General features: G+C 38.3%; 1 protein-coding gene across 2 annotated transcripts in view; it reads right to left on the bottom strand.

Moving 5' to 3' along the window:
• The window catches only part of crybg1a (crystallin beta-gamma domain containing 1a), a 46,529-nt gene that overhangs the window by 10,484 nt on the left and 19,952 nt on the right, over nt 1-16,093 (bottom strand). Inside the window, exons 2-10 of one of the 2 annotated variants that reach the window (XM_082143980.1) lie at nt 14,294-14,441; nt 8,184-9,373; nt 2,484-6,990; nt 1,972-2,010; nt 1,652-1,770; nt 1,383-1,557; nt 1,068-1,207; nt 345-471; nt 204-239 (exon numbers count right to left, since the gene is read on the bottom strand). In XM_082143980.1, the coding sequence (XP_082000106.1) occupies nt 204-239; nt 345-471; nt 1,068-1,207; nt 1,383-1,557; nt 1,652-1,770; nt 1,972-2,010; nt 2,484-6,990; nt 8,184-9,373; nt 14,294-14,441 (6,481 nt within the window). Of the gene's footprint in view, nt 1-203; nt 240-344; nt 472-1,067; nt 1,208-1,382; nt 1,558-1,651; nt 1,771-1,971; nt 2,011-2,483; nt 6,991-8,183; nt 9,374-11,631; nt 12,077-14,293; nt 14,442-16,093 lie in introns of those variants that run through there. The other variant, XM_082143981.1, reaches the window with a different exon arrangement.

Consider the following 16,093-nt stretch of genomic DNA (forward strand, 5'->3'; position numbering starts at 1 on the left):
GCAAATAACACAAATCCCACATCTGGGCACGCTCAGTCTGGTCCAGACTACCTGCATCAACAGGTACCTTTAATTCCAGGCTGTACAGAAAGTCTTTCACCAAATAAATGTGCAAAATGAGTCTTTAGTCATTACAATTTTCTCAGTGAACTACACCTATTGGCACAATCAGTGTTCAATGAGATTTAACATGTACAGCTCACCTTAACTTCATTGGGATTTTCCACCTTAATTTCACCCTGTGAAAATCATAAGTAACAATTTTATTCAAATCTCTGTTCATATATCTTGTTTATTAATGATAAAGATAAAATAAGTGTGTGAAAGTGAGTGGTGGTAATTACCATTTTCAAGGGCCGCAGTGATCCGACAAATGGGGTGGGAAAACCCCAGTCCTGAGGGCAGGGATATACTCCTTCCTCCAAAACAGCCAAAATACCCTGGAAACCTGGGTCACTAAAGACCAGCCATCTACAAACATACAACTTCAGTAAGAATCGATCTAACAGTTTTTTTTTTATAGTTTTAAGTATTGTGGTACCTGGTAAAAGATAACTTTCATTTTGTAAATTAAAAACATGCCTTTTGAAGCTTTGGAAAAGAACAAACATGCCAATGCATAAAAAAATATTTTGAAAATGTCATCTCCAACCAACACGCAACGACAAGAAAGCAACATTCCATTCAGACACACAGTCTCTTTCTCTCGAAAAGTCTCACTACGCCAATCATCGGTCACATGCTTTAACCTCAAAACTTTCCACTTGATCATGGAGCGAGGCCAAATATGAAGCTTGTGTCCTTCATCTCTAATTTTAGCTTTGAGAGATCAAAATTTTGATATATAATTTGATATATAGCATATTATAATTATTTCTGAAAAATCATGTGACTGGAGTAAAGGTTGCGGAAAATTCAGCTTTAAAATATATGGAAATTGAAAACTTCACAATAATTGTGTAAAATTTCACAATATGACTTTTTTTAATGTATTTTTAAATGCAGCCTTTGTAAACATAGGAATCCCATATAAGCAGGCATTTATTTAAGATCAGAAGCTCACTTACACCCCACTGTGGACCTTAATGGACCCAGTACTCTGAGGAATACCAAATGAACAGGTTTCTATGGTGTCATCGCAGAATGAAGACATTCGGCCCATCCCATTCAGCTCTGTGAACAGGTCTATTTTTGGTGTGCTGTAGTCCTGAGAGGAAAATATCAATGCAAATCAAAGATCAAAGGACGCACGTCAGTGCTTCATTTGCATTTTTCAATGCATATTATACCTTTTTTTTAAGAGATTCTTTGGGTAATTGTACTGATTAATAAGAGTACTGAGGTCAAGTGTTGATGCATGTGACTCATGATTTTAGATTTACCCTTAAGGCAAGTCTAATGGAGCCAATGACCATGGGTGTAGTTGGGAGTGGCAGGCTGTCTGGCCCCATCTCCCCACTGGGCTCTGTCTCTGCCCACTCATTTGCTAAGTCAACTGACCCCTCCTCCAGTGCGATGGATCGGCCCTGGAAGCCTGGCTTTTCATACAGCAGCCAGCTAACAGGACAAAACAGGAAACATTAGCAAACTTGCATTTTAAAGTGTCACGAGATTTGTCACATTCTTAACAGGAGGAAGTGATTGTTCCTACCATCCTCTGACGACCTTTACGGAGATGAGTGGAGAAAGTGTCAGAGAGGTGGCATCCTCTACGTCTCTGAACACCTCGTATGCCTCTCCTCCAAAATGAGGTTGTTGGTATATAACAATCTGCAAGCAAGAATATTTAAACACTCTCCATAAATGAGTTACATGGTTTCTTCTTGCTTAATTGAAGCACTGTACGAGCGGATAATGAACTGGAAAGTAGCAATAAATTAGTTGTACTAAAATACCTACTAAATAAATATAGTACTATAAATATTATAATTTATGATCAATTTTGTATAGATCAGTTCAGTTTTGCAATACCTTTCCAGGGCGTCTGTGGAAGCCCCTGACACCTGATGTCTAGAAATCAAAAACAAATTAGTTGATATTCAAACATTATTTCCAATATAATCATAAGAAATTACATTTTTAAAACTACTTTGAGAGATTGACTGGACCTTTGGTTTAAAAGTAGTACTGCTCACTAAGGCACTGTGGTCAGTGGTACCTATAAAAACAAACTGAAGCCTAGAGGGCTTAACATTCCCCTTAAACACTGAACAACATAAGTTCCACTAATAAAAGACCAGGCAGGTACAGACAACCCAAGCGGTTTCAACAGTGAAGCAAGACTTCCCCACATCCCTGCAGCGAATAAACTATAAACAAAGGCTTTATACACATTATGCACTAGAGTATATAGCACATGCTGTTCACTATACTATACTATACTATACAAGCAAGAACTTAAAATTAGGACTTTTTGGGCTTTACTCAAAAGGAGATTTTTTTTTTTTAAACAGTGGGCATTCTGTATTAAGAATATTTCTTACCTCTGCATATGTTGGTGAGAGGCTGGTGGGTGTGAGCAGTGGAATCTGCTGAGTGCTGCTGGATGGAGATGTTAATCCTGATATGCCTTGCAGTCCCATGTTTGAATTAAATGTGTTGGAGGTGAGACCAATATCCAATGCAGGGAGAGAGCTAGTGTCAGGCCTTTGCTGGTTAATTGTGTTGGATTCTTTGCCTTTATTCATGTATTTCTCCAATAAGTCAGGCAGTTTGACTTCTGAGAAAGTTGGAAGAAGAGGAGGTGTCAATGGGCCCTTTACTGAATCACCAGGTCCACCCTTTACATTGCCATGATCTGGCAAGTCACCAAGCCCCTCTTTTGGAGCTGTGACAGCATGGGACAGTGGTATACCCTTCTGCTCTCCTGAGGTTGGCACCACCTCTGGTGGTGGCGTAATGGGGGACTGAATGCCATTAATGAGAGAGCTTGGTTCAGTTCTGGCTTTTCTTGATGTGTTTGGGTAGTTCACAAGGTTTGAAATTATTGACATTCTTTCCAGTCTTGAGGACATTTTTCCAGAGCCTTCTGTGATTTGTTTTTCTCCATCATTTTTCTCCTCAGTAACTGTGAGCTTTTTAGCTTTGTCTTGTTCCCGTCTAGATGAAAGACCTTTATAAAGCAGGATGTCCTCAGCACGTTTGGACAATGGGTTGGTTTTTGCCCCTTCATTGTTCTTCTTAATAATCATGGCTGGAGAGGGGTCTTTTGGTCCTGCAGTTTTTCTTGTCCCAAACTGGAACTGTTCTGGGTCAAGAATCTTTTCAAAGTGATCTTCTTTAATGGCCGGCATGGCAAAAGGTGGCGAAGGCATCTTGTTCTGCCCATGTTTTCTTGGTGGCAAAGAGAAAGGGGAGCAGTTCTCTTTAATGTTACGAATGAAATCATCAAAGTCACCCGAAGTGTCAAGCTGATTGTCATCACTTGCAGAACAATCCAAACGTCTCTCTGCTTTCTTTTTCTCAAAACTTTGGTCCACATCTAACCAACTAGATGGTGCCTTGCTAATTTGTGAGAGGCTTTTGGGGTCCAAAGGAAGATTCTGAGATGTAAATTGTTGAACGCTTTGGTTGGATGGTGGTTTCAGCTTTTGCAAGTTAATAGCTGGTAGTTTATCTTTAGTCTTTGTAAAATCCTTGACTTTCAGGTTAGACTCTGTATTTTTAATTCGGACCTCACTCTTCCTGTCCACTTTGAAAGTCTGTTTATCTGGTATTTTTTTAACTGATGGAAGTTGCTGCTCTAAAGTCTGATCACCTTTTTGAACAGGTTCTGGTTTAGAAGAAGCCTCTGGAGCCGTGAACACTGCTACTGCCGCCTCATCAACTTGCTTTGATATATTGGATTCATTCTGTTTGACACACTCTGGGTTTGTTTTACTTGACTCTTCAGACTGAACCGGTTGCTTCTCTGAAACTTTGCATTTACCACTTTCTTCTTTATTTTGAACCTTTTCATCTAGCTGTATAGTTGTTTTTGGTCGTTTCAAATCTGAATTTAGAGCATTTTTCACACTGTGCTCTTTGGTCTCCATCTTCTGGACTATCTTTGATGAATTCTCTGAAATGACTGGAATGATTTGATCCTGAGAAGGGCAAGACTTCTCCATACCTTGAGCACTCCGATTACTGGTTGGCTCTTTCTCAAACCCAACAAGAGACTTCTCTTTGACAACATCTTGCAGCTCATCAGATGCAACCTGCACATGTGATTCCGTTGAAACTGGTAAGTTCGAATCTGTCTGTCGTTTTATGAATTGTAAATTGTTTTCTGAATCCGACACATCCAGTTTGACCTTGGTTTCAGCAGCACCAGATTTTTCATCATTCACTTCAGAAGAAGCTTTTGATTGTTTAGCTGTCTTGGGTATTGTGGAAATTTCATCTGTCTTAGTAAGGGCACATTTGTCTTCTTTGAATCCAAGAAACTTCTCTTTGACATCATCTGCCTGTATATCTGGCATAATCTGGACATGTGACTCTGATGAATCTGGTAGATTTGATTTGGTCTGAAGTTTTATGGTTTGCATTTTGTTGTTTTCTGAAAGCGACACATCCAGTTTGACTTTGGTTTCAGCAGCACCAGATTTTTCATCTTTCATTTCAGAGGAAGCTCTTGATTGTTTAGCTGTCTTGGGTACTGTGGAAATTTCATCTGTCTTAGTAAGGGCACATTTGTCTTCTTTGAATCCAAGAAACTTCTCTTTGACAACATCTGCCTGCATATCTGGCATAATCTGGACATGTGACTCTGATAAATCTGGAAGATTTGATTCGGTCTGACATTTTATGGTTTGCAAATTGTTTTCTGAAAGCGACACATCCAGTTTGACTTTGGTGTCAGCAGCACCAGATTGTTCACCCTTTGTTTTAGAAGTGGCTTTTGATTGTTTACAAATATCTTGAATACTCAGATCACTGGCTGTGTAATGGCCCATCTCAGGTATTGAGGAAATGTCATTTTCCTTGGTAAGGACATATTTCTCCTTCTTGAACCCAGCAAGCGGCTTCTCTTTAACTGATAGCTTATCTGGTACATCGTGGACATGTGGGTGTGATGAAATCGATAGATTTGACTCTGTCTGGTGTTTTTCGGAGTGTGAATCATTCTTTTCTGAAAGTGGCAAATCCAATGTGACTTTAGTATCAGTGGCACCAGATTTTTTACCATTTGTTTCAGAAGAGGCTTTTGATTGTTTAGCCTTCTTAGATATTGTGGAAATTTCATCTGCCGTAGCAAAAGCACATGTCTTTTCCCCAAACCCAACAATATCCTTTTCTTTGGCAATATCGGACTGTTTATCTAATGCAACTTCCACATGTGGGTCTGATAAAATTGACAGATTTGATTCTGTCTGTCGATTGGTTTGACAATCATTTACTGAAAGTGACACATCCAATGTGACTTTGGTCTCAGCAGTATCACAATTTTCACTCTCCGTTTCAGAAATGGCTTTTGATTGAGTACAAATATTTTTAACTGTGTCAGATTTCAGAGCAGCGGTGGGTGTGACAGACAAATTTGTCATCATCTTCTCACATTCGTCTATTTTTGAATCTGATGCTGCAGTTGCCTCTGCCTTCCTAAAATCTTTCTTGGGTTTAAGTTTAGTGGGACTTTTGAGACGTGGTGTTGCTGACTGTAAATTACCCATGTCCTTAACAGGGCTTTTCAATTTGAGCTCTGGTGATACCCTGGCCGCAGCATTCCCAGTGGCTTGATCACATTTGGAAGATTTGCTACTACTTTCAGGACCGTTAAACAGTGATGACTCATTTCTCTCTGGCTTGGTAAGTGGCAGAGAAGCGGGTTCATATGACTCACTCTCTCCGCGGGCAACTTCTTCATCTGAGGGCTGTTTAAGAGGGCTTGTTGGTGACATTTGAGGCAGCTTTCTTCCTGTTGGTGACACATCAGTCATGACTTTTCTTGGACTCTTTGGCCCGCTTAGCTGGGTTTCGTTCGCTGACTTCTCCTTTTCAATGTTCTGCTCTGATTGGTCAATGCCAGGTGCTGAGGAAGAAAGTTTTACCTGGGTTTTGTTGCCAGTGTCACCTGATTTGACTTTACTCTTTGAATAATGAAAACTACTCTTTGATGTTGGGCTTCTGTCACTGACAATTGTTGGTTGTGTTTTTGATTTTTGGATATCTTTACATGCTTTGAATTCAATGTTAAGCTTTGTTGAACCAGAATTCTCCAGTGAAGATGGGGAGGATGGGGATTTATCATCAGAAAGTGAATTTTTTAGACTTCTTTCTCTTTTAGGCTTTGAAACAGTGACCTGTTCTTTAGTGGGTTGAGAAGTTTTTGTCATTACTGAGGCATCCAAAACATCCCTCTCTTCCACTCTCTTTGTCTGTGACATTTTCTGCTCTGGGCTTATTAATCCTGCCCCATTCTGACGTTTGGTGGACATCTGTCTTTCAGCTTCAGTAGACACACTATACACTGTGACAACCTCCACCATTTTCTTTGGTTTTGTTTGAACCTCTGGTCCGGTTTTCTTAGGAATTCTGGTCTTAGTGTCAATTGGTTTACTAAGTGTAACAGATTGGTCTTTTTCTGTTGGAGACCGGATCTCTTTTTGGTCTGTCTGCTTCTGCGAAATTCTCCGTACTGGAGGCACTTCTATCGTTGATGCCTCAGAGAGGCTTTTAATGCGAGACATTACAGCTTTTGTTTTAGGGGCAACTTGTGGTGGAGGGCTCTTCGCTTTAATTCCCCCATTTGTTCCACTTGCAGCTCTGTCCGTACGCTTGGATGGCACAGATGAGTTTTGATGACTGCTCATCACACTATTAAATGGTACTTTATTAATTGGCATTTCTGGGAAATCAGTAGCGTCTCTATTCTCTGTTGAAAGTTCAAAGGGGCTCTCTACATCCTCATCGAGAGGCTGCTCTTGAATGAAAACAGCACAATCTTCTACCGACTCATTTGTCTGTTGGTTGGACTGATTGACATTCACACTTTTGGGGTTTGGTAATCTGTGGAAAGACAAAGGCAACAGCAATGTTAAGAGACAGGTATGGGAGGATCCATGCATTCATATGCTTTCAACAGCATGCATCACATTGATGAGAAATTATTTTATTTCTTCAACCGTGTAAAAACTTGTAGTGTTAAAGAGCTTAAATTATTTCAGAAAATTTTTTATGAACTTGTTTGACCGCATTTTTAACCTTGGCATCATTGAACACAACTTAAACAGCTTAAACTTTTAACCACTTTTAACCATGAACCATGATAAATCAGAGGTGAACTTGCACAGCAGTGAATCACTTGCACTTAATTTCCATTGTACCGGGTGTTCATTTACTTTTATCACAGCTGTACATGATAAATAATGAGATAATTAAATCAAATTACATAGAAACAGCAGTTACACTCATTAGACAACAGTAACACTCATTGTGGTTAGATCTATTCCTCCCTAAAGAAAGTCCACAACAAAACTAATATAGCTATAAAAAACAAAACAAGTTTATAAGTTTAGGGTGAGTATTTAAAAAAAAAAAGAAATTAATATATTTATTCAGTGAGGACGCATTAAATTGATCAAAAGTGGCAGCAAAAACATTTATAATGTTATATAACTATTTCTATTTAAAAAATATACAGTTCTTTTGAACTTTCATCATGGTTTCCTCAAAAAATATTAAGCAGCACAACTGCATTCAACTGATAATAATAAGAAATGTTTCTTGAGCAGCAAATCACAATTTTAGAATGATTACTGAAAGATCATTCAACACTGAAAACTGGAGTAATGGCTGCTGAAAGTTCAGCTTTGCCATCACATTAATAAATTACATTTTAAAATACATTAAAATAAAAACATTTTAAATTGTAATAATATTGCACAATAATATTACTGTTTTATTGTATGCATTGTGTGCATGCAATACTTATTTCAAAAGCATTTAAAAAATATTACCGACCCCAAAGTGTGTGTGTGTGTATATATATATATATATATATATATATATATATATATATATATACACACAGAAACCTAAATCTATGGAAAGATCTGAGAGTCATTGTTCATCTCACACTCAAAATCATGGGAACCCAAGTATCATATTGCACACAGTCATCTGCACTGTACAGACTTAACAAAGGCCTCGCTGCTCAGTAACCCAACAGAGACACACAAACACAACACAAGAGTACTTACATTTTCACCCTAACCTGCTGTACATTCTGCGTTATATCCAGGTTAGTCTCACTTTCAGCTTGTTCTTCCCCCTCTAGGCTTGATTGAGAACCAACTAACACTCTTTTAGCAAAGACTTTTTCACTCTTTGACAGTTTCAAGCTTCTGCGTTTCTCTTCATTGCTGTCAGCATGTAGGTGTTTAGGAATAAGTCTCTCTCGAGTTTCCTCCTCTGGTGGTTCAGTGCTGTCTTGTAAGGTGAAGTTGGCTGGCTCTGGAGCTCGAGAAGGACCAGGAGTGTTGCTGGCAACTGCACCGAGGATAGAGTAACTCTCAGTTGGGCTGGCCAGAGCAGGTTCGGCAGGAGAAAGTGAGTCAGTAATGGAGCTCTCACTCTCCTCCTCTGTCAGGTGAGTTTCCGCCCACACGGCTCTGTGTACTTGACCAGGTGAGGGAGAAGATTTAGCTGAACTCTCCTCTGCCTCAGGGGAAGTTGTGTTCGTTGGGGTGGGAAGCTCATTATTGCCTTCTTGATTGCTTAGTTTGCGTGATTTTCGCTTGCAGCTGTTTTTCTTCCCCATGCTTTCAGTTACCGTCTGTTCTCCAGGCTGAATGTCGGAGGACGATGAGTTTCTAGAATGTGATCCCAGAGTCACCCCGACCAGCGCCGTGTAATTCCCGCCACCTGTGATGGTGGGTTTCAAAACAGTTTTTTTACTCTCAGTCCCTCCTGAGGCCACGGAATACTTTGGCGTGTCAGGAGTGTGTACAGGGACGTCTGCACATTTCTTTATTGTTGTGTCTGTTGTCTCCTCCTGGTACACCTTGAGCTTCCTGTTCACTTCCTGCACCAGATGCTCTGTCTTCTTGTCACAGGAGGTCTCGACCCTGCTCACTTTGATCACTTCTACCTCTTTTACGCTCCCTCGTCCACTACTGCCACTGTCAGCAAAAGGCAAGTCTCCTCCATATGCGACAATGGAGGCAACGCTACACACGCTGGGACTTCTGTTCTCTGGACCAAACTCTGAATTATCATCAATCTCTCTGTGTTGAGTCTGTCTCAGTTGTTCTGATCCTGAGTACTTGGTTGGGCTGTTTGCCTCTGGCGACAAATTATCATCACTGTCCTCCGACGTGGTTCTGCTTTTTTTCTTCCGAGTGAAAAAGCTTCCAATACGATTGAAAACTCCACTCTTCTCCTCAGAACTCTAGGAGAACAAAACGGGGAAAGACAAGTAAGAACACCTAGCCTAAATAAAATACAATCTCAAATAACTATTATTATTACATGGCTTGGTTGAATTCTAATGTAGAATGCGGTCTGTTATTTCTTGATAACAGACCGCTGCTGAGTATAACACACCGTTGCCATGAAAAACAGAGCGTTGCTATGGACGCAGGATTCTAACCGTAGAGACGGAACAGACTATTTTCTTTAGCGGAAGCAATACAATCGTTTTTAAATCAAACTCCTTTTTAAATCAATATTTTGTATCAAATTATTGATTTATTTGGTAGGTAGTCATGTAATAAGCGGGATAATGCTTATTATCTCCGCTTATTACATGCTCCGCTTCGCGTCGGGGTCCTGATCAGCCTGTCAGGGTTGTATTCGCTATAACAACCGCCTTGCTCTACATTATCCCTTACTTAAACTTGAGTACTTGCGACTGTGCTGAGGGGGTTACAGATTTTGAACATTATTAGCAATTTTAGTTCCAATTACAAAAAATTATAATAAATGATCTTGACAAAATAACACCAATGATACTGTGTATTTCTGTGTTCCATTGGCAAATAGTAATCTGAGTTCTGACATTTACTGATTTACAATTTACTTATTCAAAATATGCAAAGTAAAGAGTCACTGCATTGTTTGTATTCCCAGAAATCTTGTTTTAGCTTATTTATTCCATTTGCTGGAAGGTAAAAACCCCTATTGCAAATCTATTGGATACATACAGTATGCTTATTTCCCACATAGAAAAGCATAGGTAATTGGTATTTGTTTTCCCCAACCTGCGAGCTGTCTTCCTTGATGACTATCTATACAGCACAGCTTATCGTACCATATTGCTTCAAAATCAATTATTCACGATAACGATCTTCCATAAATGCATAAAACCTTAGTTATAGTATAAAGGAATTCAACAAGATAGCCACACACAATCATTAGAAAAAAAGATGTAAAATGTCTCCAGAAAAGTGGGACTTGAGACAAGTCCCTAAACCTCCACTTTACAATCCATGGTCTTCAAAATCTGAACATGAGACCAACCCAGCCTTGGCGGGCACTCTAAAATGAGTGATGTGCAAGAACATATACAGTCACCCGGGAACAAGAGGAAGCACATCAACAGAACATTCAAGTCAGCACAAAACCCTAACCAAACATCCTCCAACATACTATATTTACAGTTATTATTGTTACTTAAAAATGTGGTACCTTGGTGTTGCCACTGACATCGGTTCAGTCGGTTTTAATACTTATGTAAAACTCAAAATATTACATTTTAAATGAATAGAATAAAATGTTTTTTTTGTTTTTTTTTACGGAATCATAAAATACATTTGATAGATAAACTCAAGTACTTAATTTATAAGTAAATAAGTTTGGGGGACATATCCATCTTTCAGATACATAAACATAAATATTAGCAGCGCCACGTTGACAAGAACATAAATTCCAGACTCCCGCGGCAGTTACTCGTTATGAAAAAAAAAAAAAAAAAATCTACATATAAAAAATTCTGAGCACCCGAGGTGAAATGACTAACCTCATACCTTGCCAATTCCCCGTTAATAATAGATGATCTTTTCCTCTACAGAGCAGTCCCCTCTGAAACATGTACCTCCTTGTTTTTACCTCCACCTACTAACGTCCGATTCATAAACGAATCATTCCTTGGAGTCGATACCTTTTAATGATTCAGTTCACAAAACAGGATACAACGATTACTTCATAAATAGGTCTGGGATGCGTTTCCCACAAGCATCGCCAACTATGGTCGCAAGTTCAATTGAACTATTGACAGAACTTGCGGGAAACATAGCCTAACTAAACATATATATGAACTTGATAGCACGCAGCAATACCACGCCATGGCGTAAAGAATAATTTATTTATTTTGAAGCGGCTCTTTTGAACGAACGAAAAGTGATTCGCAGGATCACTGTAACTATCCTAAACTAGGACAAAGGCTGTGTCTCAAAACCGAGTGTTGTGACTGTCTACTTGCACAGTATTTGAGCATTAAAAGTGTTCCGATTCAGCTCAGAGCGACCTAAGAACCGGGGGAAATAATAATTACCGCGCATGTGAGAACACACAACATGCTGTAGGTAGGCAGCAGCTCAATGTGTTTTAAGACAGTCAAAAACTCTCCAGACACGATAAAACCCCGAAAACAAACACAACTACTTTCCCTTAACGTTTGATCTGTTTTAAACAAAATAGCAGTCTTACCATTTTATCCAACTGATGGTGAGTCTGTCTCTTTTTTGTTTAGTTTGTTTGTTTTTCTTCTTTTTTTCATGCAGTGTACCGAAATCAGAACACAGAAATCATTGTAAGCAGTCCAAAGTTTTCAGCAATAAAACATAGAAGAAACAAATAGCCGACAGGGTATTAATCCAGCTCTTTTCTCGATTACGATATTCAGACCGTCTTATTCAATCGCTGTTCAGTCGCAGACTGCATGAACCGAAAAAATGACAAAACTTTTTGAAGTTGCAATCATGTTCTGTTTACTTTGGTGGCGCCGCTCCAGGAGTTTTGCTGGTTGTGCCACATGTAAGTGCGCTCACTTTAGAGCTGTTGTGCAACTGGCAAAGTTAAATACCATTATTCTTCCACAGTCAATGTATGAAGACCGACCACATCCAACCAAACGCCACACCCTTCCTGTCTATCCAACGTGACTCTACAGACCACCGGGCATTAAACACCAAATAATACAACTCATAATAATAATAATAATAATCATAATCATAATGTGGTTGTCAACCTTTAATGTAATATGTAATTTATAATGACAAAACAATTAAATATCTTCATCTGTACAACAATTAACAATTACTTTACTGATTTATATTAATTTCTGTATTGCACTTGTCAACTGGATTCTTTAACTTTATGTATATATCACTAGCATCAAGTGAAACTACAGTGAATACAATTAAATAAAAGTTAATAAAATATTTAATGTATCATTATTACATTTAGTTGCATGTTCAGCCCAAAGTTTGTGTGAGCAATGAACTGGATTGTTCGTTTTGTGCATTAATTGAGTACAACACTTAATTGAATGAATATTCACTCATTTAAGTATTGCTTTGGATGAAAAGTATCAGCTAAATAGCAAATAACACAAACCATAAGCATAAGTTATTGCTAATAACTTTTAAAAAAGGAAGGTGTGTTCATTGTTTGGCATCAGGTGGTTTATCCATAGAAGGATAAAACCTTGAAGTTCTCTTTGTCATGGACAACAGAAAGGTCAGCCTTCCTTAACACTGCTATTGAGGTGTGATTTTGTTTGACTTCACTGTTGTATGACTTTGACTTTACTTTTCTGTCAACTCAGTAGGTCAAAGTGAACACTCTAATTTTTACAATATTGTTACTGAAATCTTTGGTAAAGAGACACCCAGTATAGAGTGCTGAAGGTGAAGGGAGGACATCAAAACAAAAGACTAACCCTCGTTCCCTCGAGATTTTCCTATGGGGTTTTATAATGGGGTTTTTCAATTTATGAGTAAAATAAAGCCATAACTTGACGATCATTTGAGGTTATGTTTTACAACATAAACTGCACACACTCACACCCCAAACTGTAGTTACTTTTTCAAAAATACAGCTTCAAAATGTGCGTTTTTGCTAGGGGTGTGTGTAATTTACGTCATTGAAAAAAAAGTCACAGAATCATCAAGTAATGTTTACCACAGGCTATATTTTACTCATAAATTGAAAAACCCTGTTATAAAACCCTATAGGAAAACTTTGAGGAAACTAGATGCGAATTAGTCTTCCGGGTTTTGACGTCATCCCTGCATTACTCTATTTCAGATCTATTTAGGTAATAATGAGCAACCTGAACCTGGACTTTGCATAGAGTAGCCTACCATAGGAACATAAAGTGAAGGCGTACATGTTTTTCTGTGTATGGATAACTAACAAATGGTTGTGTGGACAAATAGACTTTAATGGACTTATAATAATGTTTAAATTATACTTCTATCCACATTTTTCTGTTCTTTTGACATCCATACATATTATGTATTTAATGTGTAGTTCACTGAGTTGTTCAGCCTGTGCTGCCCTCTGCAGGCTCATGAAAGAGCTAACAACACTTAAAGGGATTGTTCATCCAAAAATGAAAATTCTTGAATGATTCTTGAGGGTGAGTAAATAATGACTGAATTTTCCTTTTTGGGTGAACTATCCTTGAAGCTGTTCAAGTGATCATTACGTCATGAATGGAACTGAAACAGACCAGCAAATGGGGAAACCAAATATAAATAACCTTATTTATTTCACTAACATCAAACCATTTTTGTTATAAATAGCCGACAATGGTTATAAAATGTATGTTTAACACATTTGAGCTGTTTTAATTCACTAGAAGCTTTTTACCAAGTATTTTTACGTAGTAAGTTAAACCATAGTACAAGAAGCAATGTACAATGTCCTTGGTTTGTGAACATGATTCAACAAATGAGTCTTCTCTACAAAAACCATCTGTGCAGAATTCAAAAAAGAACCACATAAAACACGGAATATATTTCAGATAGATTCAGCGTCTGTTAGTGTTTGTTGTACAGGGAGCTGTGACTGCTGTAATCTGATCCTCTGATGAAAGTAGAGCAGCAGCTGCCCAAGGCTAAAGCAAACTAGTCTCAGCATAGGAAATCCAGTCAACTTCCTCTTCCTAACAGTAAACTTTAGTGATCTCATCAAGATCAGTATGTTCTTTTTGTTTAACAGGAAAAAGTGTAAAGAGAATTTTAATTTCTATATATTCAGGATTTAAAGACATTTCACCCCATGTGATGTCCATGTCATGTCCACTTCACAAGATCCACAGATTTACAGACAGAGACAGATAGAGCCAGCAGGATATACCTACCTTCCTGTGTTTGCGAGTGGGAGAAGATGGATCTGAAAGGGAGATGAGATCCAGGCTTATCATGGAATTAGCCCGAGAGCGGACAGGGGTGGGGCAGGTGTCGGTCATCAAATAGTCCGCCGTTTGGATGCTCATCTGATCAAAACTCCTGTGGAACAGAGAACCAATTGTTACTGTAGTATAAAATGACTCCCAGATGCCCTAGTTTGCAATGGAGATGTAAAGTGCAAACTCAGTGCAAACAACTGCAAGGGCTATAAGATTGTATTTAGTTTTTCTGTATTATCTTGACAGATACAACGACTTTTCAATACAATAAAAAGAAGCTTCAAAACAAAATCCTCTCATGTGAATCACATGGAACCAGTAAAGAACATGTTCAGGTCACATTTCAACCCAAAGTCAAAGAGGGAAAAAAAGAAACTATAGGAAAATTATATCATAGTGAAATATATAATATGATATAAAAAATAATATAATATATTTTTACTTTTAAGAGTATGTGGCACAAGTTAAAATATCAGAGTGTTTTTTGTAAGCACATTTAAACAGAAAACCAAGCATAATATATTAAAACTAATTAAGTGAATTTATTGCATAATATTTCTTGGAAGAATGTGGTGGCATGGTCTCAGGTTCAGTGTATTTCAGTACTGAAATATTTAAGTGCTGCAACAGCTTTGTTGTTTTTGTCCTGCTCACTATAATATGCATTGTGACACAACAACAACAAGTTTATCTTTTAGCATTAAAGTGCAATATGAATAATTCATGGTAATAGGAATTAATAGTCATCTAGGTCAGAGGTCTTCAACCCTGCTCCTGGGATCCATGCACTGTCCTGCAGAGTTTAGCTCCAACCCTAACCAACCACGCCTGAACCAGCTTATAAAGCACTTCAGGATCACTTGAAAATACACATGTAGGTGAGCGGAAGCAGGTTAGAAATAAACATTGCAGGACAGTGGGTCCCCAGGAGCAGGGTTGAAGATCTCTGATCTAGGTGTCAAAACGGCTACCTCCTGGAATAAAGTTTGACACCATAAAAACGGTCCTTAGAAAAGATTCCTCCATTCAGTGTAGTGTCAGTTCTTAAATAAAATCAGTCACATTGGCTTCAAAACTATAAATTTGCTCTAAAGTGAGAAAATCTTGTCTAGGTATTGTGCAAGTTAACGATTGTGCAATTGAACCATTTTGCAATATAACCACCAGGGAGCAGTCTAAGATTAGTTCTGCTTAGTCCCACAAGTATGCAATTGCCTTTTCCTTCACTTAGGCTGCATTCGAAATCACATACTTCCTATAGAGTAGGTGAAAAACAGTATGTGACAAAAAAAGTATGTCCGAACAGTACTTATAACAGAGTAGCCAAAAAGTACCCAAATTACCCAGATTCTGAAGTGTGCATATGATGAACACTTTACTATCCCATGAGGCCACGGGAGAGGATTTGTGAATGGCAGTGAAGCGACGCAACTAGACACATGATAATGACAACATGGCGAATAGGCCTTATTCATAGCAGCGCCATCTTTGATTTTTAATGGGAATGAAAGCGAGGCTGTGAGGGACAGACATGCATCTCTTCAATGGGCTATACTGTTATTTAATGTGTTTTTGGATTGTTCTGCTCATGAAACACTGGAAAAATATCTTTCCAAGAAATGTTTATATTTATATTTATACTATATAGCGGTCGCAAAGTACTGATTCAACATAAGTAAAATAAGTCCTCTTAGGTAAATGGAAAACCAACTTAAAGAGGTTGTTCCACATTATTAAGCAAGTCACAGTTCT

Source organism: Leuciscus leuciscus, assembly GCF_965113295.1.
Source record: "Leuciscus leuciscus genome assembly, chromosome: 17".
Taxonomy (NCBI): domain Eukaryota; kingdom Metazoa; phylum Chordata; class Actinopteri; order Cypriniformes; family Leuciscidae; genus Leuciscus; species Leuciscus leuciscus.